At 42.4% G+C, this 22,034-nt stretch overlaps 2 protein-coding genes across 4 annotated transcripts in view; one reads left to right on the plus strand and one right to left on the minus strand.

The window, feature by feature from the left end:
- Positions 1 to 15,078, plus strand: part of LOC137627830 (p21-activated protein kinase-interacting protein 1-like) — a 40,755-nt gene extending 25,677 nt beyond the window's left edge. The window contains exon 7 of the mRNA XM_068359219.1: positions 14,364 to 15,078. Coding sequence (XP_068215320.1) covers positions 14,364 to 15,041 — 678 coding nt within the window. The 3' untranslated portion in view covers positions 15,042 to 15,078. The remainder of the gene's footprint in view (positions 1 to 14,363) is intronic.
- Positions 15,079 to 15,624: 546 nt separating this feature from the next.
- Positions 15,625 to 22,034, minus strand: part of Fbxl4 (F box and leucine-rich-repeat gene 4) — a 35,439-nt gene continuing 29,029 nt past the window's right edge. For all 3 annotated transcript variants that reach the window (XM_068359216.1, XM_068359218.1, XM_068359217.1), the window contains exon 12: positions 15,625 to 16,397. In XM_068359216.1, the coding sequence (XP_068215317.1) occupies positions 16,253 to 16,397 (145 nt within the window). In that variant the 3' untranslated portion in view covers positions 15,625 to 16,252. The remainder of the gene's footprint in view (positions 16,398 to 22,034) is intronic.

The following is a 22,034-nucleotide window of genomic DNA, read 5'->3' on the forward strand; positions in this document are numbered from 1 at the left end:
TTAGTTTCTCAGCCATTTTTTTTCATTCGAGTGTTTGAATGACAAAAATCGGTCATTTTATGGTGGCTACTTATGTACCAAATCCACACACATGAGCAAGATGTAGCTAGCATATGTTCTTTTTTTTCTGACACTTTATGTATCTTTCTGCTCAATCATAACATAAAAATTGTAAATATATTAAAAAACAGACAAAGAAATAAGAACACAGGTGTAGCAGTTGTGTATATATGACTGCCATGTTGAATTTAAAAGATAATCTTTGGGAAATCATAGAGCATTGTAGAATTACTGTATATGGTATACTAAAATTAACAGGTTTCCCTAGAGGTTTTGAAAAAGTAAATGAATAACTAACCAGGTCAGAAAATGGTTGCGAACAGGACTAGGTATGTTTGTAGCAAAAACAAAAAAATCAAACACGGTTAAGAATAATAAGTGTCGCTACCTAGAAATTCCAAACAGACAAATATAATACTGTACTCAACTTGGAAGCAGTGTTCTCTAAAACGTCGGACATCTTCCACAAAACACACAGAGCAAAACAAAACACGTCTGACCAACTCAAGTGCTGAAGAGGAATGAGGATGGGGGGTAGAGAAGTGGTATGTTGAAGGAGAGGTCTAATTGGTGAGGGATCTATGGTCGTGGTTCAATCACGCCCCAGTTTTCTATACCGACACTCAAAGAGTGAGCGAGCTAGGTTTATTCCTGGCATTCCATGCATCTCTTTTTTTTTTTTTTTTTTTCTCTGGTATATTCAGCAATGACTATGCCTTAGAAATGGTGCTAGAGGAGCATTTCACTGGGCGACACAGGTCCCTCGCCCAGAAATAGATTTTTCCTTCGTCAAAATCCCTTTTTTAAATATTTAACTTAGCCGGTGAATATATAATAGCTGACGCCTCCGGCGGCTCGACAGAAAAACACAAAAACTCGCGAGCGATCGCTATGAAGGTTGCGGGTGTGCCCACCAGCGCCAACTATCGGCCAGATACCGCATATACATGTAAACAGCTCCAATTCTTCTCTGTCGGTCTGATCGACAAGACGTACCATTACTCGCTGTTAACCTGGAGTTTTTCAACAGTCTTGGTGAAGTACTTCCTTTTGGTTTGAGCTTTCGCAGTGCAGGTGTTTTATCTTCAACTTAAACTATTGAACTCTTTTTTGGATAGATTTAATTGTTGATTACTTTGGATTGTTTTTTTTTTTTTGGACTTTCCTTGACTTTTCAAAATGGCCGACCCTTCCCTTAATACGGAAGTGTGTTTTAGGCTTTTAGCAATTATCTTATCACGTTATAAATTGTTGTTGTTAATTATAGATTTTCCTCTATATATTTTATATCTCACCCGCCTTTATTAGGCCTCTTCGATTAGCTTTCCATTTATACTAAACATCAATATAAATTTTAATGTTTTGTTTATATGCGACCTTACCTATTCCTCCCCTAGTCCGAGAGTAGGCGGTCCTAACTTGGAAACCGAAGTTAAACAACGTTGAGCCCATTCAACTTTTATTTTCGTTAAGTTTAAATCATTTGCTCTGTAAGAGTTATTAAATGAATATTTTTTATTAGATATTTTATGAAAGATTTTCTTTGAATAGCCTTCGTGCTGTTTCAAAGATGAACTAACGTTTGGTTTATTTATGCTACGCAGTTTGCGCTCTATCGTTACGATAGAGAAAGAGAGAATCACGGTTTCACTTTGCAGAAAGAGTAAATCGATTTTGACGTTTTGTTCATTCTTTCAAACTGAAATGTTTTAATACTAATTTAAAGGAACTTGTTATTTTTCAATTTCTTAGTCCTTTCAGTTTTTTTCCTTTGGTCAATAACCTGTTTATTGACGAAAGGTGAGTGGGTTTTTCTCTTCGGTGTGAAATCAAGAGAGAGAGAGAGAGGAAGAGAGAACGTTCCGATCTTTATTCTCGTCCCAAGCGAGTAACGTTCTCGAGTCAGTTTTTTACTCTCGTCCCAAGTCTCTGTACGGGGAGTAAGGATAAAACTTTTTTAGTTTTTATTCTCGTCCCATGGCACTTTACGGTGAGAGATTGAAAAGGTAGTTTTGAATGAACTAGTGTTCAGTCTCCTCCCCAGTCACTGATCCTTTTATCTTTATATATTTCCGTTTTATTCGATATATATGTTTACTGTTTTTTTGCTTGTATTAATGTGCTTACATTATACGACTTATTTCGCAATTATAACCTTTTGATGTAGGGGAGAATTGCTTGCTTCAGGTAGAAATCAGTTTTTATTCATGCCTAATGTGAAATTATTGAAAACTTCGATTTCAGTGAAGTAAGTGCAAAAACAGAAAATTGTAGTGATAAAGTGATAATTGCGCAAAGTGTTATCAGTGTTGCGACAGAGGGTTCGTCTGTTCGTGCCTGTCGTTCGCCTAGTCCGAGACCTCTTGCAAGCTCCCATGCCCCAGGGAGAAGTAATGTCGTAGGATTTATGGGTTCGAGAGACTTTAACCAACGAACAGACGTTCCCTCTATGGTTTCAGGCGTGTCTCGTCAAGACCGCCCCTACCATAAGACGAGCGAGACGGTTTTCTCCTCGTCATCCGAAGGCTTATCGCGTAAGAAACCGTGGAGCAAGGTTTCGAGACCCTTAAAGCGAAAGTCAGTCCCTTCAGGACAGGTCTAGCATCCTGGTTGTAGCCATTGGGACAGCTCTGACCCTGTGCAGTCATCGGAAGACTGCTCGACGCCTAAACAGAAGCGTAACACAGGCTCCGAGAGTCTTAGTGTAGGCAAGGTTTTGCAGTCACAGACGTTACCCTCGTCTCTTACCGCACCCATTCCCGTTGATCCTAAATGGGTTGTACTGCAAGACATGCAGAATAAGCTTGCCTCTCGTATGGAGGACTATTCTGCTGAGCAGGTTCACGATGATCCTCGCCGCTTAGCTGATCGAGATCCTGGCCGTCAGCCGCCCAAACGAACCTTTGCTCGTCCTGTTGACGTTGACGTTACAAAGTCACGTCAGTCACGTTTTGTAGAGCCTCACTCGATGCAGTCCAGTGTTGACTTTCAGCCGCTTGTGGACGTTCAGCCGCTGCCGCATGCTCTTGTTGACGTTCAGGACGTTCGCCAACCAGCGAAGTTGACTTGTTTTGACGTTGAGCGTCAAGCACCGCAGTCAAGAGTTGTTTTGACTGCTCAGTCTAGGCAGTCAAGGCAGTCTCGAGTTGACGTCGAGCGTCCTCCCGCACCTGTTGTTGTTGCTGGTCAGTCCTTTAAGCAGTTACATGACATAGCGTCCTTGACTGCTACTGTTGCTCCTTTGCGTGTGGACTCTGCTTGTCAAGCATTGCCACCACGGCAGGTCTCTCCCTTGCTTGAGACTCGGCAATTGTCGGACGAGGTTGCTGATCCCCCTCCTACTGATATTCCCTTGGGGACTCTGTCAGACGGAGAGGAGCCTAAAGCTGCTCAGCCCTCTATGGACTTTAAATAAATCATGCTGATTTTTAAGGATCTTTGTCCGGATCTTTTTGTAACTGCTGCTCCTCGTTCGCCTAAACGTCAGAGTTTACACTAGGCCTAGCTACTTCGAAGCCGTTGTTTTCTAAGCTAGTGCTCTCTCGCTCTTCTAAGAGAGCTTTACGTTTGCTAGGCGACTGGTTGATCACCAGGAGGAGTTTGGGGGAGACAGCCTTTACTTTCCCTCCTTTTAAACTGGCTTATAGAGCGAGAGTCTGGTATGACACGGGAGAAGTTCTCGGCTTGGGAGTTCCTGCCTCTGCCCAGATAGACTTCTCAAACCTCATAGACTCTCCCTGGCGCCTGGCCATGGGACGCTCCAAGATTTTATGGTCGGCTTCAGAGCTAGACCATCTCCTGTTAGGAGTTTTTTCGAGCGTTTGAAGTTTTGCTGTACAATTATGTCATGCATAAACAAGGCTGTCAGGGATGGCTCCAATAATCTGACAGCCACGTTCTCTGCAGGAACAAGACTATCAGGGATGGCTCCAATGATCTGGCTGCCACGTTCACTGCAGGAGTACGATGAAGTCTACCAAGCTGTCTTGACAGCATTAATGGAAGGCGACTGGATGGTCTCTCTCGACCTTCAGGATGCATACTTCCTCATTCCTATACACCCGGATTCCCAACCGTTTCTGAGGTTTGTTTACAGGAATGTGGGGTACCAGTTTCGAGCCCTGTGCTTTGGCCTCAGTCCTGCTCCTCTCGTGTTTACGAAGCTCATGAGGAATGTGGCAAAATTCCTCCATCTATCGGGAATCCGAGCCTCCCTGTACTTGGACGACTGGCTTCTCAGAGCATCGTCCAGTCATCGCTGTCTGCAGGATCTAAATTGGACGTTGGGTCTGGCCAAGGAGTTGGGACTTTTGGTCAACCTAGAAAAGTCCCAACTGATCCCATCCCAGACTATTCTATATTTGGGTATGGAGATTCGCAGTCCAGTTTTTCGGGCTTTTCCGTCTGCCACCCGAATAGAACAAGCCCTGATCAAAGTCCAACTAATGCTGAAAAGAGAAAGTTTGTTCAGTCAGGAGTTGGAAGAGTCTCGTAGGGACTCTCTCATCCCTGGAGCAGTTTGTCTCGCTAGGGAGACTACACCTTCGGCCTCTCCAGTTCCATCTAGCCTCTCACTGGAACAAGGACAAGACGTTAGAGACGGTATCAATCCCAGTCTCCGAACCAGTAAAGGCATGCCTGAAATGGTGGGACAGCAATATCAGTCTGAGAGAGGGACTATCCCTAGTAGTCAAGAACCCAAACCACGTGTTGTTCTCAGACGCGTCGGATTTGGGTTGGGGTGCGACCCTGGACGGTCGGGAATGCTCGGGTCTGTGGACCTCAAGTCAGAAGAGCATGCACATCAACGGCAAGGAGCTATTAGCAGTCCACTTGGCTTTGATGAAATTCGAAAGCTTTCTTCGAAACAAAGTGGTAGAGGTCAACTCAGACAACACCACAGCTTTGGCGTACATCTCCAAGCAAGGAGGCACACACTCCCTCACGCTGTACGAGATCGCAAGGGACCTTCTCCTATGGTCAAAAAATCGAGGCATCTCCCTGTTGACGAGATTCATCCAGGGGGACTTGAACGTCTTGGCAGACTGTCTCAGTCGGAGGGGTCAGGTGATACCCACGGAATGGACCCTCCACAAGGACGTGTGCAAGAGTCTTTGGGCGACTTGGGGTCAACCCACCATAGACCTCTTTGCCACCTCGTTGACCAAAAGGTTACCAATCTATTGCTCACCAGTCCCAGATCCAGAAGCAATCCACATAGATGCGTTTCTACTGGATTGGTCCCATCTGGACTTATATGCATTCCCACCATTCAAGATAGTCAACAAGGTACTGCAGAAGTTCGCCTCTCACGAAGGGACAAGGTTGACGTTGGTTGCTCCCCTCTGGCCCGCGAGAGAGTGGTTCACCGAGGTACTTCAATGGCTGGTAGACATTCCAAGAAGTCTTCCTCTAAGGGTAGATCTCTTACGTCAGCCCCACGTAAAGAATGTTCATCAAAGCCTCCCCGCGCTTCGTCTGACTGCCTTCAGACTATCGAGAGACTCTCAAGAGCTCGAGGCTTTTCGAAGGAGGCAGCCAGTGCGATTGCGAGAGCTAGGAGAGCTTCTACCATCAGAGTATACCAGTCGAAGTGGGAAGTCTTTCGAGACTGGTGCAAGTCAGCATCTGTGTCCTCTTCCAGTACCTCTGTAGCCCAAATCGGAGATTTTCTTTTACATCTGAGAAATGTTCGCTCCCTATCAGCTCCCACGATTAAAGGCTACAGGAGCATGTTGGCTTCGGTCTTTCGTCATAGAGGCTTAGATCTTTCCAACAATAAAGATCTCCTTAAGTCTTTCGAGACCTCTAAGGAACGTCGTTTGGCAACTCCTGGATGGAACTTAGACGTGGTCCTAAGGTTCCACATGTCAGACAGGTTTGAGCCATTACATTCAGCCTCCCTGAAGGATCTCACCCTCAAGACGCTTTTCCTAGTGTGCTTGGCTTCGGCTAAAAGGGTCAGTGAAATTCATGCCTTCAGTAAGAACATCGGCTTTTCTACAGAAAAAGCCACATGTTCACTTCAACTTGGTTTCCTGGCCAAAAAATGAACTGCCTTCTCGTCCTTGGCCTAAGTCCTTTGATATACCTTGCCTGTCAGAGATCGTAGGCAACGAACTTGAAAGAGTGCTGTGTCCAGTTAGAGCTCTTAAGTTCTACTTAGCTCGTACTAAGTCCTTACGAGGTGGATCTGAGGCATTATGGTGCTCAGTTAAGAAACCATCATTGCCTATGTCAAAGAATGCTTTGTCATATTTTATCAGATTTTTAATACGAGAGGCTCATTCTCACTTGAATGAAAAAGACCGATGCTTGCTTAAGGTTAAGACGCACGAAGTAAGAGCTATAGCAACTTCCGTGGCCTTTAAGCAAAATAGATCTCTGCAAAGTATTATGGACGCGACCGTTTGGAGAAGCAAGTCGGTATTCGCGTCATTTTACTTAAAAGATGTCCAGACTCTTTACGAGGACTGCTACACACTGGGTCCATTCGTTACAGCGAGTGCAGTAGTGGGTAAGGGTTCTACCACTACATTCCCTTAATTCCAATATCCTTTTAATCTGCTCTTGAAATGTTTTTTAATTGGGTTGTACGGAAGGCTAAGAAGCCTTTCGCATCCTTTTTGATTTGGCGGGTGGTCAAATGTCATTTCTTGAGAGCGCCCAGATTAGGGGTTTGATGAGGTCCTGTTGTATGGGTTGCAACCCTTGATACTTCAGCTCCTGGGAGTCTTTCAGCATCCTAAGAGGATCGCTGGGCTTCGTGAGGAAGACAGACTAACAAGGCAGAGTAATCGTCTTAAGTCAACTTCCTTACCAGCATATACGCTGTAAACTTAATTAACTCTGGTCTCTACCCACCACCATGGGTGTGAATCAGCTATTATATATTCACCGGCTAAGTTAAATATTTAAAAATGATATTTTAATTATAAAATAAATTTTTGAATATACTTACCCGGTGAATATATAAATTAAAGGCCCCCCCCTTCCTCCCCGATAGAGACCCAGCGGGATGAGAAGAATTGGAGCTGTTTACATGTATATGCGGTATCTGGCCGATAGTTGGCGCTGGTGGGCACACCCGCAACCTTCATAGCGATCGCTCGCGAGTTTTTGTGTTTTTCTGTCGAGCCGCCAGAGGCGTCAGCTATTATATATTCACCGGGTAAGTATATTCAAAAATTTATTTTATAATTAAAATGTTATTTTTATAATAAAATAAATTTTTGAATATACTTACCCGGTGATTATAATAGCTGCAACTCTGTTGCTCGACAGAAAACTCTAAGGTAAAATTCGCCAGCGATCGCTACACAGGTTGCGGGTGTGCCCAACAGCGCCATCTGTCGTCCAGATACCCAGTACTCAATGTAAACAAAGAACTCAATTTTCTCCTCGTCCCACTGCGTCTCTATTTATAATCACCGGGTAAGTATATTCAAAAATTTATTTTATTATAAAAATAACATTTTTCAATATTTAACTTAGCTGGTGATTATAATAGCTGATTCACACCCAGGGGGGTGGGTAGAGACCAGCAAAATATGTTTACATTATTATGAGCTAAGAATTTTTATTTCATTTTAGAAGTTATCAAAATAACAAAAACAAAATAAATAGGTACCTGGTAAGGAAGTCGACTTGAACAATTACTCTGCCTTTTTAAGTACGTCTTCCTTACGGAGCCTCGCGATCCTCTTAGGATGCTGATCGACCCCTAGGATCTGAAGTATCAAGGGTTGCAACCCATACAACAGGACCTCATCAAAACCCCTAATCTAGGCGCTTCTCAAGAAATGACTTTGACCACCCGCCAAATCAACCAGGATGCGAAAGGCTTCTTAGCCTTCCGGACAACCCAAAAGCAACAATAAAAACATTTCAAGAGAAAGATTAAAAAGGTTATGGAATTAGGGAATTGTAGTGGTTGAGCCCTCACCCACTACTGCACTCGCTGCTACGAATGGTCCCAGTGTGTAGCAGTTCTTGTAAAGAGACTGGACATCTTTCAAGTAAAATGACGCGAACACTGACTTGCTTCTCCAATAGGTTGCGTCCATTATACTTTGCAGAGATATATTTTGCTTAAAGGCCACGGAAGTTGTTACAGCTCTAACTTCGTGCGTCTTCACCTTAAGCAAAGTTCGGTCTTCCTCACTCAGATGTGAATGAGCTTCTCGTATTAACAATCTGATAAAGTCTGACCAAGCATTCTTTGACAAAGGCAAGGATGGTTTCTTAACTGAACACCATAAAGCTTCAGATTGGCCTTGTAAAGGTTTAGTACGCTTTAAATAGAACTTAAGAGCTCTAACAGGGCATAAGACTCTTTCTAGTTCATTGCCTACGATCTCCGATAAGCTGGGGATATCGAAAGATTTAGGCCAAGGCCGAGACGGCAGCTCATTTTTGGCTAGAAAACCAAGTTGTAGCGAACAAGTGGCTTTTTCTGACGAAAATCCTATGTTCTTGCTGAAGGCATGAATCTCACTGACTCTTTTAGCCGAGGCTAAGCATACCAGGAAAAGTGTCTTAAGAGTGAGATCTTTCAGGGAGGCTGATTGTAACGGCTCCAACCTGTCTGATATGAAGAATCTTAGTACCACGTCTAAATTCCATCCAGGGGTAGCCAAATGACGCTCCTTGGTGGTCTCAAAAGACTTAAGGAGGTCTTGCAGATCTTTATGTTTGGAAAGATCTAAGCCTCTATGCCGGAAGACCGATGCCAACATGCTTCTGTAGCCCTTGATAGTGGGAGCTGAAAGGGATCGTCCTTTTCTCAGGTATAAGAGAAAAACAGCTATTTGAGCTACAGAGGTACTGGTCGAGGATACAGAAACTGACTTGCACCAGTCTCGGAAGACTTCCCACTTCGATTGGTAGACTCTAATGGAAGAAGCTCTCCTTGCTCTAGCAATCGCACTGGCTGCTTCCTTCAAAAAGCCTCTAGCTCTCGAGAGTCTTTCGATAGTCTGAAGGCAGTCAGACGAAGAGCGTGGAGGCTTTGGAGTACCTTCTTTACGTGTGGCTGACGTAGAAGGTCTACCCTTAGAGGAAGACTACTGGGAACGTCTTCTAACCATCGAAGTATCTCGGTGAACCATTCTCTCGCGGGCCAGAGGGAAGCAACTAACGTCAACCTTGTCCCTTCGTGAGAGGCGAACTTCTGCAGTACCTTGTTGACAATCTTGAACGGTGGGAATGCGTAGAGATCCAGATGTGACCAATCTAGGAGGAAAGCATCTATATGTATTGCTGCTGGGTCCGGGACTGGAGAGCAATAGATTGGAAGCCTCTTGGTCAGCGAGGTTGCAAAGAGATCTATGGATGGTTTTACCCCAAGTGGCCCAAAGTCTCTTGCACACATCCTTGTGGAGGGTCCATTCGGTTGGAATTACTTGCCCTTTCCGACTGAGACAATCTGCTATGACGTTCAAGTCGCCTTGGATGAACCTCGTTACTAGGGAGATGTCTTGACCTTTTGACCAGATGAGCAGGTCCTTTGTGATCTCGTACAACGTCAGTGAGTGGGTACCTCCTTGTTTGGAGATGTACGCCAAGGCCGTGGTGATGTCCGAGTTAACTTCCACCACTTTGCCTCGAAGGAGAGACTTGAAGCTTTTCAAGGCCAGATGTACTGCCAACAGCTCCTTGCAGTTGATATGCATGCTCCTCTGACTCGAGTTCCACAGTCCTGAGCATTCCCGACCGTCTAGTGTCGCGCCCCAGCCCACGTCCGATAAGAGAACGTGGGTGGGAGTCTGAACAGCCAGGGGAAGACCCTCTCTTAGGTTGATATTGTCCTTCCACCAAGTCAGACAAGACTTTATCTTTTCGGAAACCGGGATCGAGACCGCTTCTAGCGTCTTGTCCTTTTTCCAGTGAAAAGCTAGATGGTATTGAAGAGGACGGAGGTGTAGTCTTCCTAGTGACACAAATTGTTCCACGGATGACAGCGTCCCTACCAGACTCATCCACAGCCTGACTGAGCAGCGTTCCTTCTTCAGCATCTTCTGGATGGATAGCAGGGCTTGATCTATTCTGGGGGCTGATCGTCTTGTTGTTCAGCAACGTCCTCATCAGAGGGTTCCTCATCCGAAAACTGATGAGGAAACGGCAATGGAGTGGGCAACGTCTGGCTCGCTGAGTCCGGTCGCACTGGTGGATGCGTGACGGAGCCGGACGCAATATCATGGAACTGCTGCACAGTCTGTGAACTGTCAACAACCATGGGTGCGCGAGGAAGCACAGCGTCAACCCGAGACTGTCTAGACCGTCTGGGTTGTGCAGTCAACACCCTACCGGGTTGCTGAGGTTGACACACTGCGTCAAAACAAGTCACCTCTGCTGGTTGTTGAACGTCCTGAACGCCAACAACCACCTCCGAGCGTCGCTTAACGTCAACGTGCGGCTGGCAACCCACACTGGGTCGCATCGGTGGAGGAACCACCTCAACTGGCAGACGCGAGTAGGTTACCTCAGCGTCAACAGGGCGCACAACCGACCTGTTGGAAGGTTGTTGGCCAGAAGGTTCGGTAGCAACCTTCTCCGCATTAAAGTCCTCTATCAAGGACGCAAGCTTGGACTGCATGTCTTGCAGCAAAGCCCATTTAGGGTCTACGGGAGCAGGTGTGGCAACAGACGGGGTTAGCGACTGAGGCGGTTCCGTTTACCATCCCTGAAAGCCTTGTTATGCGTGACATAATTGTACAGCAAAACTTCAAAGGCTCGAAAAAAGCTGTGAAGTAGACCTGTAAACAACTTGGAGCGTCTCCTGGCCAGGCGCCAGGGAGAGTCTACCATAATTGAGAAGTCTATCTGGGCAGAGGCATGAACTCCCAAGCCGAGAACTTCTCTCGTGTCATATCAGACTCTCGCTCTATAAACCAGTTTAAAAGAAGGGAAAGCAAAGGCTGTATCCCCCAAACTCCTCCTGGTGAAAAACCAGTCGCCTAGCCAACGTAAAGCTCTCTAGGAGAGCGAGAGAGCACTAGCTTAAAAACAACGGCTTCGAAGTAGCTAGGCCTAGTGTAAGCTCTGACGTTTAGGCGAACGAGGAGCAGCAGTTACAAAAAGATCCTTAAAAAAAATCATCATGATTTAATTAAAGTCCATAGGAGGCTAAGCAGCTTTAGGCTCCTCTCCATCTGACAGAGTCCTCAAGGGAATATCAGTAGGAGGGGGAACAGCAACTTCCTCATCTACAGGAACCTTGTCCGATAAAAGCTGAGTCTCAAGCAAGGGAGAGACCTACCGTGGTGGCAATGCTTTACAAGCAGAGTCCACACTCACTGGTGCATTAGTAGCGGACCAGAACGCAACGTCATGTAACTGCTTGACAGTCTGTGAACTGTCAACAACTGAACTGTCAACCACAACAGGTGCGTGAGGACGCACAGCGTCCACTCGAGACTGCTTTGACTGCCTAGACTGAGCAGTCAAAACAACTCTAGAATGCGGAGGTTGACGCACAGCGTCAAAACAAGTCAACTCCGATTGTTAGTGAACGTCTTGAACGTCAACAGGAGCCTCAGCAAGTGGCCTAACGTCCAAATGGGGCTGAAAAACCACACGAGACCGCATCGAGTGTGGTTCTAAACAACCTGACTGACGTGACTAAGCTACGCCAACGTCAGCAGTAAGCACAAAGGAACGTTAGGTTGGCTGAAAGCCAGGATATCGATGAGATAAACGGCTAGACTCAACGGACTAATCGGCAGAATAGTCTTCCATAAGGGAGGCAAGCATATACTGCATGTCTTGCCATACAACCCATTAAGGATCAACGGAAATGGTTGTGGTAAGAGACGAGGGTAACGTCTGTGACCGCAACACTTTGCCTACAAAAAAAGACTCTCGGAGTCTGTGTTACGCTTTTGTTAGGCGGCGAGCAGTTATCCGATGACTGCATAGGGTCAGAGCTGTCCTAATGGTTGTAACCAGGACGCTGGACCTGTCCTGAAAGGACTGACTTTCGCTTAAGGGCTTCGAAACCTTGTGACAGGTTTCTTATGCGAAAAGCCTTCAGATGACGAGGAGAAACAACGTCTCTCTCGTCTTATGGTAGGGGAGATCTTGGTAAGATACACCCGATACCATAGAGGGAAAACGTCTGTTCGTTGGTCAAGGCCTCTCGAACCCATAAGTCGTTTGACATTACTTCTCCCCTGGGCTTGGGAGCATGTAAGAGGTCCCGGACTAGGTGAACGACAGGCACGAACAGACGAACCCTCGGACGCAACACTGTAACACTTTGCGCATATCACTTTATCACTTCGATTTTCTGTTTTGCACTTATTTCACTGAAATTTTTACTGATTTCTACCTGAAACACGCAATTCTACCCTTCATTAAAAGGTAGTAATTGCGAAAACAGTCGTATAATGCAAGCTCATTAATACCAGCAAAAAACAGAAAACATATTTAAAGATAAAAAAAAAATCAGTGGCTGGGAAAGAGACTAAACACTAGTTCATATAACTACGTTTTCAATCTCTCACCGCACATAGCCTGGGGACGAGAATAAAAAACTAAAACGTTTTATCCTTCCTCCCCGTAAAGCGACTAGGGACGAGAGTAACACGAGAACAACGTTACCCGCTTGAACGGAACGTTTTCTCTCCTCTCTCTCCCTCCGTCTCTATCTCTCTCTCTCTTTCTCTCTTGATTTCGCACCTAAGAGAAGAGCCCAATTATATTTCGTCAAAAAAACATGTTATTTGACTAAAGGAAAAAACTGAAAGGTTTTTCAAATAAAAAGTTCCTTTAAAATAGAATTTAAAACATTTAAGCTAAGAAAGAATGAACAAAACGTCAGAATCGATTTACTCTTACTGCAAAGTGAAACCGTGATACACTCTCTCTCTATCGTAACGATACAGCGCATGTTGAACGTCCTGAACGTCAACAACTGCGTAGCATAAATAAACTAAACGTTAGTTCATCTTTGAAAACAGTACGAAGACTATCAAAGAAATTCTTTCATAAAATATTACATTTAAAAAGTTTTAAATCCTTAGCTCTTTAAAAGCTAATTACGATATAAAGGGCTCAACGTTGATTAACTTCGGTTTCCAAGTTAGGACCGCCTACTCTCAGGAAAGGTCTATATAAACAAAACATTAAAATTATTTTTATATGTTTATAATAAATGGAAAGTTAATCGAAGAGGCCTAATAAAGGCGGAGAGATATAAAATATATAGAGGAAAATCTATAACGTGATATAATTACTAAAAGCCTAAACACACTTCCGCTAAGGGAAGGGTCGGCCATTTAAAAGTGAAAGAAAGTCCATACTCTCTTTGTCACCATAATTAAATCTATCCAAAACGAGTTCAAGATTTAAGATGAAGATAAAACACCTGCATAGCGAAAGCTCAAAACTAGAATAGTGTACTTCACCAATTAGTAGTGAAAACAAATCCAGTTTAGCAACAGCGAATAAGCACGTCTTGTCGGGAGCACGACAGAGAGAAAATTGAGTTCTTTGTTTACATTGAGTACTGGGTATATGGACGACAGATGGCGCTGTTGGGCACACCCGCAACCTGTGTAGCGATCGCTGGCGAATTTTACCTTAGAGTTTTCTGTCGAGCAACAGAGTTGCAGCTATTATAATCACCGGCTAAGTTAAATATTGAAAAATATCATTTTTAGCAATAAAACGTTTTCATTAAATCAACAATTTGTTTCATTTTGGCAATCTGAATTTTTAAAATTCAAAAGGGGTTGCGAGTTGTGCTCCTTAATAATATTTATCATTAGGCCCTAGTTTTTAAAATAAGTATTGTTATAATTTTACCTAATAGTTTATAATGAGAAGTTAAATAGGAATTGTTAATTAGTTCGTATTTGATACTCGACAGGAATAAAAATAATACTTAACATCCCTTGGATTCAGATTAACCCTAAACTATGTCATCTGTTATGTAGTACTAAAAGTCTTGTAATTTCTTTAGTAAGATGCAGTGCCATAAATACTATATACTGTTAGTATCACCTCCTAATCAAATTATTGAATCGGTGGAAATTTAAAAGTTCAAACTTTATATATATATATAATCTATGTAAATCCTTTATAGTTGATCAATGGCAAGCAAAGTTGCATTGCATTTTTAAATCAAAGCTTCTTAATAATTAATTGAGTTGATACATTTTATGTCTGTTTAGGACATATCTTTCTCGTTTCCATTAATGTAAATTTAGTGAGGGTTCATTATATAGTTTACAAGTACAAATTCTTTCACTGATCTAAAAAAAAAAATTAATTTAACCAATTTCTCTATTTTTCATCAGCTGTTGTCGTTGACATCAAAGCCAGAGCTGTTGGCTAAGGTAGACACTACTTGTCGCAACATATGCATGGCAGTCTACGTGTCTAGTCAAAACAACAAGGAGAAAATAGATGACATAATAAAGAAGGAGAAATTGGAATCCAGTGAAATCGTAGAAGATTCAGTCAAAGAAGGAAAGAAGAAAAGAAAAGCTGCTGAAATTGAAGGAAGCAAGCCAAAGAAAAAGAAAATAAAAACAGATCCTCCAGAAGATGTTGAAGAAGAATCAAAGAAAGTGGAAATTGGAGAATCTAATTGTGTGGAAAAGAAAGAAAAGATATTAAAGAAGAAATCTGGTAAAAATAAAATTAATAAGAATTTAACAAATGGAGGAAAGGTTCTGAAGAAAAAGAAGAAAAAGGCTATAAACGAGGCAAAAGAGAATGTAGGTAAGGTTCCCAAGAAAAAGAAAATAAAGAAAAAGACTAAAGCTCTTACAAACTTGGAAAGTGGTGTAAATATTAAGAAAGAGAATACTAGTGAAGCTACGAAAGACATTGAAAGTGGAGAAAATATAAAGAAGATAAAGAGTAAAGTTCTCAAGGACGCAGGAAGCATAGACACAGTTCCAAAGAATAAAAAAGGTAAAGGAATTGGAAATAAAAAGAACCTGAAGAAAAAAGTTGAATTGGATTCATAATGAAAAAAAACTTACCAAAAAAAAAATCAAGTTTGTCATTATCCCTAATGATAATTACTTGAAGATATGTGTGCAATTTTTTTTATGCTTCACGACTACTTTTCAGGCTGGGGCAATGTTAAAAAACTTTGTCTTAAGAAACTATAGTCCATTTCTTTTAGCGATGCATATTTGCACCGACTCGCGGCGGTGCCCTTTTAGCTCGGAAAAGTTTTCTGATTGCTGATTGGTTAGAATTATCTCGTCCAACCAATCAGCGATCAGGAAACTTTTCCGAGCTAAAAGGGCACCGCTGCAAGTCGGTGCAAATCTGCATCGCTAAAAGAAATGGACTATAGGAGTGAATGACATCATCTCAATTCTTAAACTCCTTAAATTATAATGCATGGCCTACCATCTCAGAAGTACAAAATTCTGCGCCATACTATGATCTCAAGTTAGCGGGTTTGGGGAATTCTTTGTACGCATGCATCTTTGGTGTATTCCCCCAGAGCACCAGTCTTTTACTGTGACACAATTCGAGCAAAAGTAGGGGAAACTAAATGTTTTAAAAATTCTTTTAACTTTATTATATAATGACTAGAAAATAACTAACTATATGTAACATCAAACATGGTAAATAGAAAAATTACATTGGACCTTGGTTTACATATCGAGGTAAAAATGTGGAAAAAAGATGCAGATGCCATCCCATCCTGCTACTGATTGTCTAGAACAATAATGCCTAAAAACTATCACCACTGAGGAATTTGATTATGGAATCAAATCTCACCTTTAGGATAATGTAATCTTATTTTCCTGATTGTGAAGGAATGTCCTTTTTCATACAGATTACTACTGCTAAAAGCAAGTATGAAATCTTTTTCAATTTTAAAAGGAAATTATAATTTTTTAAGCTATCCATTTAAGCCATAAGTACAGTATGAGATTTATTCCTACAAAAAAAGGCAAACCTCCTTTAATAAAAATACAAACCTTTAATAAGAAGTAAGGTATCCTATACTAAAGGGCCCAGGTTTGTAAAGTTAGGAAATAAATCAATTACCCTGATACTATGGCAAGATATGAAGCAATAATTCGATAACTGGGAAGAAGTCGGATGTGCAAGGAAATAATGTCTAACTTTTCCTTAGTATGGGGTTAAGAGGGTTATTTTGTACTTGGGATCAGAGGGGAGGCATTTTTTACATTAAAACTGAAGGAAATTTTCCCTAAATAATTCGCACTTGATGACAGAGTCCTCCTTTGATGTCAATATGTGGGAATTGAGTTGACCACTGCTGGATAAAAGATGAATGGATCTGCTCACAAAAGCTCACATCTAAAAGTTCCAGATGCTTGCAACTTTGGATCAGCCTGAAAGATAAAAAGAATTCTAGAAAAGTAATACTTTTAAGATGAGTATAAACATAATTAAAAGGATAACAAATATTTGTTCCCACAATACATACAAACCTTTGTCCTTTACATAGAATAACATTGAAGCTGTAATTATAGGGGTTAAAAATGATAACGAGGGGTCAACAACCAGCAGGTAGTTAATGCTCCTGTAGCATGGGAAGCAACCCCTCCCTGCTTGCTAACAGCAAATCACTTTAATTCCAGCCATTGGTGAGGAGGGACGTTCTCGCTGACTGGATATTGGCAGCCTTTTTCTATTTTTCTTTCCAGCATGTTAGTAACTGTGTTTGCTGAGGATGCTGTCAGATATGCGTTAGTGTCCAGGTGTGCTGCCTAAGGCCTGCAGCATGTTTATGAGAGCAAGGGACATGGATCCTCATCAGTTTTGCCGTGCCTGCAGTCAGGCCTCCGCTTGTTAAGTATGTCGAGGACGGTTGCCCTCCCAGCAGGAGACGTATGGTAAGACGAGAAAGAAGTTGGAAAGAGATTCTTCTGCCTTGGGATTATCCACCCCCAGTACTCTTCTCTCTTTTTATCTCCTCCACGGGGTCCTCGGAGAAGAGTGGTGACCCTTTTAACTTTGGGGGCGACTCCTTTATGGGCGAGCCTTCTTTCAGGTCAAGGATGCCTTACATGTGTTATGGACTTACTGGGCACTAGCAGGTTTTCAACTAAAGAGGAATAACTGAAGTAGGCCGTTCGTCTTCAGACAGCACCAACCAGTTAGCGGTATTCTTTTGTTCACCTTTATAAGAAGAAAAGTCTCTAGGGTTCCCCTATAGAGAGAGGCGCCCTTCAGTTCCTGCCTCTACGGATGAAGTATCTAGGAAGCGAGTGCCTGACCCTCACCACCAACAAAAGAAGTCTCCGTATACTTGCAGGGTTGTTCCTTACCCACTGCTAGATCCTGCCCCTTCGAAGGAAGATCCTCCCGTAGGATTAACATTATCTAGACCTTTGAGAGATGTCTTGCCAGCACATGCCTCTCCCAGAAGAGAGTTGTCTTCAGATTCTTCACCCAGATACTCCTCCTCGAGACGCAAGACATTTGCAAGCACCTCAACCCAACGAGAGACTCCTGAGATCTACTCTCCTCGACGTACCTCAACCCATTGAGAGCTCCTCTCCCAGACGCTCGGCACACAAGTGCTCTTCATCCAGATGCTCTTTGCAAGCCTCAACAAAGCGCTGAACGCAATTCACCCGCCCATTTGTCATCAAAACGTACTTCACATAGAAGGGTTTCTTCTAAAGGTGAACTCCATTTCACATGAAAGTTTTTCATCAGGACAAGCTTCCTCTAGCAGACTACAAGGTCTCTTCTTACGGATGCACCAAGATCAGAAGGGCTACACCTAAGAAGTAACCAGCTCCAGCACCAAAAATACCCTAGGCTATTTGACCAGTGGTTGATAGTCTTGCAACTGGCTCCTTTCAAGCTGGACGAGAGAAGGCTTAATAGAAAGACTTCAGATAAATCCTTGTAGAAGGGACAGCAGAATACACAGAAGCTCTTTATCGCCTCTCAAGTTTTCAGCTTCGACTCCCTCTCCCTTTGCTAAGAGACGGAGGATAGAGGAACTGGACAGACATGTGGCCTGCAACCCAAGAGCCAGAATTAGCAAAGGACAGGTGGCAATTCACTAGCCAACTTTCGCCCTTTTCTGCAGTTTCGCGTCAGGGAGTCCAAAGATGCAACGACCAAGCTAAACTGACTGATCAACAGGGAAAAGCCATTCTTGTCCATTCCATCTCTGTTTTCTCTTAGGGTAACAAGGCGAGATCATGATACGATGACAACCTTTGTCAGTACTAGCTGGGTACGGTTTCCAAGAGAGAAGATTTCAAGTCTGATGAATGAGAGAGGATTCTAATAAATCCAGCCAGACTGAAGACTCTGGAAAGAGAGGGAAGAGAGTCCAACTCGACCTTCATAAAGATCCTACAATGTATCCACGAGGTAAAAAGTCTGGTAGAAGCTCTTCCCCTCCTTCGAAGGGAAGGAAGGCAGCCGTTGACTTCCTTTGTCAAGCTCTAGGTCTCGGTTAGAGCGTCTATGGCAAATCCTAGCTGTGGCAGCTTCAGACAAGTTAGATTAGCAGATTTCCTTAAGGGCGGGGAAATCCTCCGATTTAATTCCACCAGTGTTCTCCTAACAGCAGAAATATAATAGGATACAGGGGACTTTTCCTTCCTCCCTTCCTCTGGAGCCTCTGGTGACAACTTTGACTCTGGGACCACAGAGGCTTTGACAATGGAATCCACAATAATGGTAATTCTACAGGTACATTGCCTATGGTTGGCTACTTACTTGGCCAACTCACAAGACTTCTGTAACCATGACAAGAGGCGAGCCATGAGGGACGTGGTCCTTACTGCTATCGAGTTCCTCACTCATCGAACAGCAAATCAATTTGTGAAACATCTTCATAAAAGGACCATCTCTTTCACAACTAAGTAGAAGTAACGACCGAGAGGTGAAGGAAGGGTGCTCATGATTCGCTTTTTACACTAGGCAGTGTTCTTCCTCCAACTACAGTCCTCCTCTACCTCTGCACAGGCTCAGGCTGTAACTTCAGCTTTGCAGCCTTGTAAACAACTGCAGAAAAGCGACACGCCTGTCTCTGTCCATCTTGTATCAGGAATAAGACATCTCTGAGGTAGAGGAAACTGTTTAGGACGAGAAACCTGTTAGGTAAGGCAATCTTCCCATGATGCCACCAACAAGAGGATGCCTGGAAGCCATGTGAAGGCAGTAGTACCATGGGCAGAGGAATGGCCATTAATGATAAATAACTGCGTTGATTTATCAATACCAAAAAGGAACATAAAATTCATAATAATCATCATAAATATTGTCTTTGTAAAAATACACAGAGAATTTTTGAAAGCCCTTATCTTAAAACTATACTTATTGTCCTTCAAATTTTATCTTCTCCCTTAGTTTTAAAGATATAGCATTGAAACTTGGTACATGACTTAGAAAGACATTATAAAACAATCAAATGTTGCCTTTTTTCCTTTTTTTTTCTTTAGTTTTTCCCCTGATTTTTAAGGTTTATTTTTTTACCATAATGAAAAATTTCATATCTGGCAAAAAAGTGACTTTTAGAAAAAACTCTTTATTTGATTCAAGGTCTACATAGGGGAGTTATCACAGGTCTTAATATTAAGTATCAAGGGAGGAGATAGAATTTGAAAACCACCTATTTTCAGGATAAATCGCTCTGGCCTTCTCCAAACCAAAGGTCAAAGACAAATTCTATGCAGTTTGGAGATGTCTTAAGTCATCTTATTAAGTGATATGAATGTCAAAGTCCTGTCCTTGAAAAAAGGCGTTAGCCAGCCAGCCCCCTTAAGGGGGCACCATACGAAGCGTTGGTCGTAGTCTCAGACAGAGGTCTCACTTAAATGGTTTCCCTTCTTGCTCTGAATTTGACTAAGGGGTTCAGTGAGCTTCATGGTCTCTCACTTGACATCGCCCATTCAAGGGGATGGAGGCAAGTCTCATTCAACTTTGTCTCTTGAGTTTGTTGCTAAAACCAAGACTCCGTCTATACCCGATCCTATGTTTTTATCTATCTTTTCAGATTTCGAGCCTTAGTAACATAAGTGATGACCCTAATACGATGTTATTGTGTCCTGTGAGGGCTCCGAGGTGCTATCTCAAACGTACGCTCACAAGTAGTGAAGAAGGTGACTAGGAACACAAGTTCTTCCTGGTTAAAGGAGATCATTGAATGAACACTTAAAACTTCTCCTCCATCTACAGGAAGGACTAGAGTCAGAGGTCATGACATCATGAGTGTTACCACAGGCAATTCGTTACAATGCCATAGTTAGTCTTATGTCATTATACAGTATTCTACTAATAATCCTATGTCTAGATGTATATTGCATATAAGTAATTCCATTCCTTCTTTCAACTAGTTACTATAAAAGGAACCTCGATTTCCTATGGCCAAGGCCAATGACATTACAATAGTGCCCAATTAGCACCCTACAGTATAGGATGATCATTGGCTATGGGTGGAGAATTCCAGGAAAACTTTCTCTGCAATGCTCCTATCCAAAGAAAGATTGGTGATAGCAATTGCTTTGCAAGAAGTGGGCATCCTGGATAGGACAAGATTCTAGAGTTTTCTCTACATTCTGTCTCCTACCCCAACCATCTTGCTTTATGAACTGAGGCCTAAAAAGAGGAAGAGGAGTCTGACAGATTTCCAATCCCTTTTGAGCAGGGGACCCAAATTCTTAAATGCAAGCATAATGCAATTCTCAGTGAAACCCAGGACTTGGGGTTGGAGCCAAAGAAAGGCCTTAAACTCTAAGGAGAATGGTGGGTAATTCAAGTCAAACCCACCTGTAAAGGACAGGATATCTCAATTGCAATGAAGAACAAAATGAGAGGCACAATCTATCAAAACTTTCTAATCTTTCAGATAAAGATTAAGAGGGGTGAAGATAATCTGCTCATCCTCCCTAAAAGCAACCCAGATTCTTTCTCCAAGAGTACAAGAATGCTAAATTATTTAACAAAAGATGGTATCTAATTTAACAATGAGACTGAACAGAAGAGAAGGAAGGAGCTTCCCAACAAATAAAAATAAATCCCTAAAATAGCATAGGGAATTCTTCCTCATTACCACACAGCTGTAAAAACAATCATATACAATTCATGGTGCTCCAAGGCTAAACCGACTTCTCCGACACTGACAAGAAGCCTGCCTGGTCCACTAAAGTTACTATGACTAGCATGAGAGTAAAGTAAAATAACTAGAAATATCCCAGAAATCATACAGTAATAATTCATGTCCCAAGTAAGAGACCACTAATATTGAGACTGAAAAAGAAAGAAGGGAGGAGAAAAAAGAAAAAGAAAAAAAAAAAAACTTTGCATCCTGAGACACTTGACAACCCTAGCACTGAATATTAGTCAATGCATCAACACCAACTTCTGACTCAAGACTTTGAATCTCCAGGGTGAAATCAGTAGAAGTTCAAACATCTCCCATAGTACACACAGCTGCTGCAATGGTACTAGAGACAAATTAACAAGCTAGTTGATTCCTGTACGTATTGACCAATCCAGTGAGAGTGCCTTTGGACTAGTCAAGTAACTTACTAAATAGCATATGACTGCACAGGAGGGGTATGATAAGGTGAACATCATAATGAAAAGGAATCTGTCCATAGGACAGTAACAGTCCCTGACTTCCTGACAAGATCAAAGGTGCACTCCTACATTAGATCAAGGTGATGCAAATATATCCTGCATAAGTAGTAGTTTTCCACAAATGTATTTTTTTTACAGATAATTCTAAGAATATCATGACAAGATAGTGAAATCCTTGTATCGGTTCTTCCCTTCAAACACTGGTAATATATGAATAAAAAAAAAAAATCTTCATTAATTTTATAAACTGCAATATTCACCGACTCTTACCATACTCAATTTCAAATTTGATCCCTCTTCTATAACATATATAGAAAAGTAAACTTTTACCAAGGAAGATCATTTGTAGTGATATGTGCATGGTACTACCAATCACATCCAAAACCAGTACTTAGAATAAAAGAACAGAAATGGTG

This window comes from Palaemon carinicauda, chromosome 35 (genome assembly GCF_036898095.1).
Source record: "Palaemon carinicauda isolate YSFRI2023 chromosome 35, ASM3689809v2, whole genome shotgun sequence".
Taxonomy (NCBI): Eukaryota; Metazoa; Arthropoda; class Malacostraca; order Decapoda; family Palaemonidae; genus Palaemon; species Palaemon carinicauda.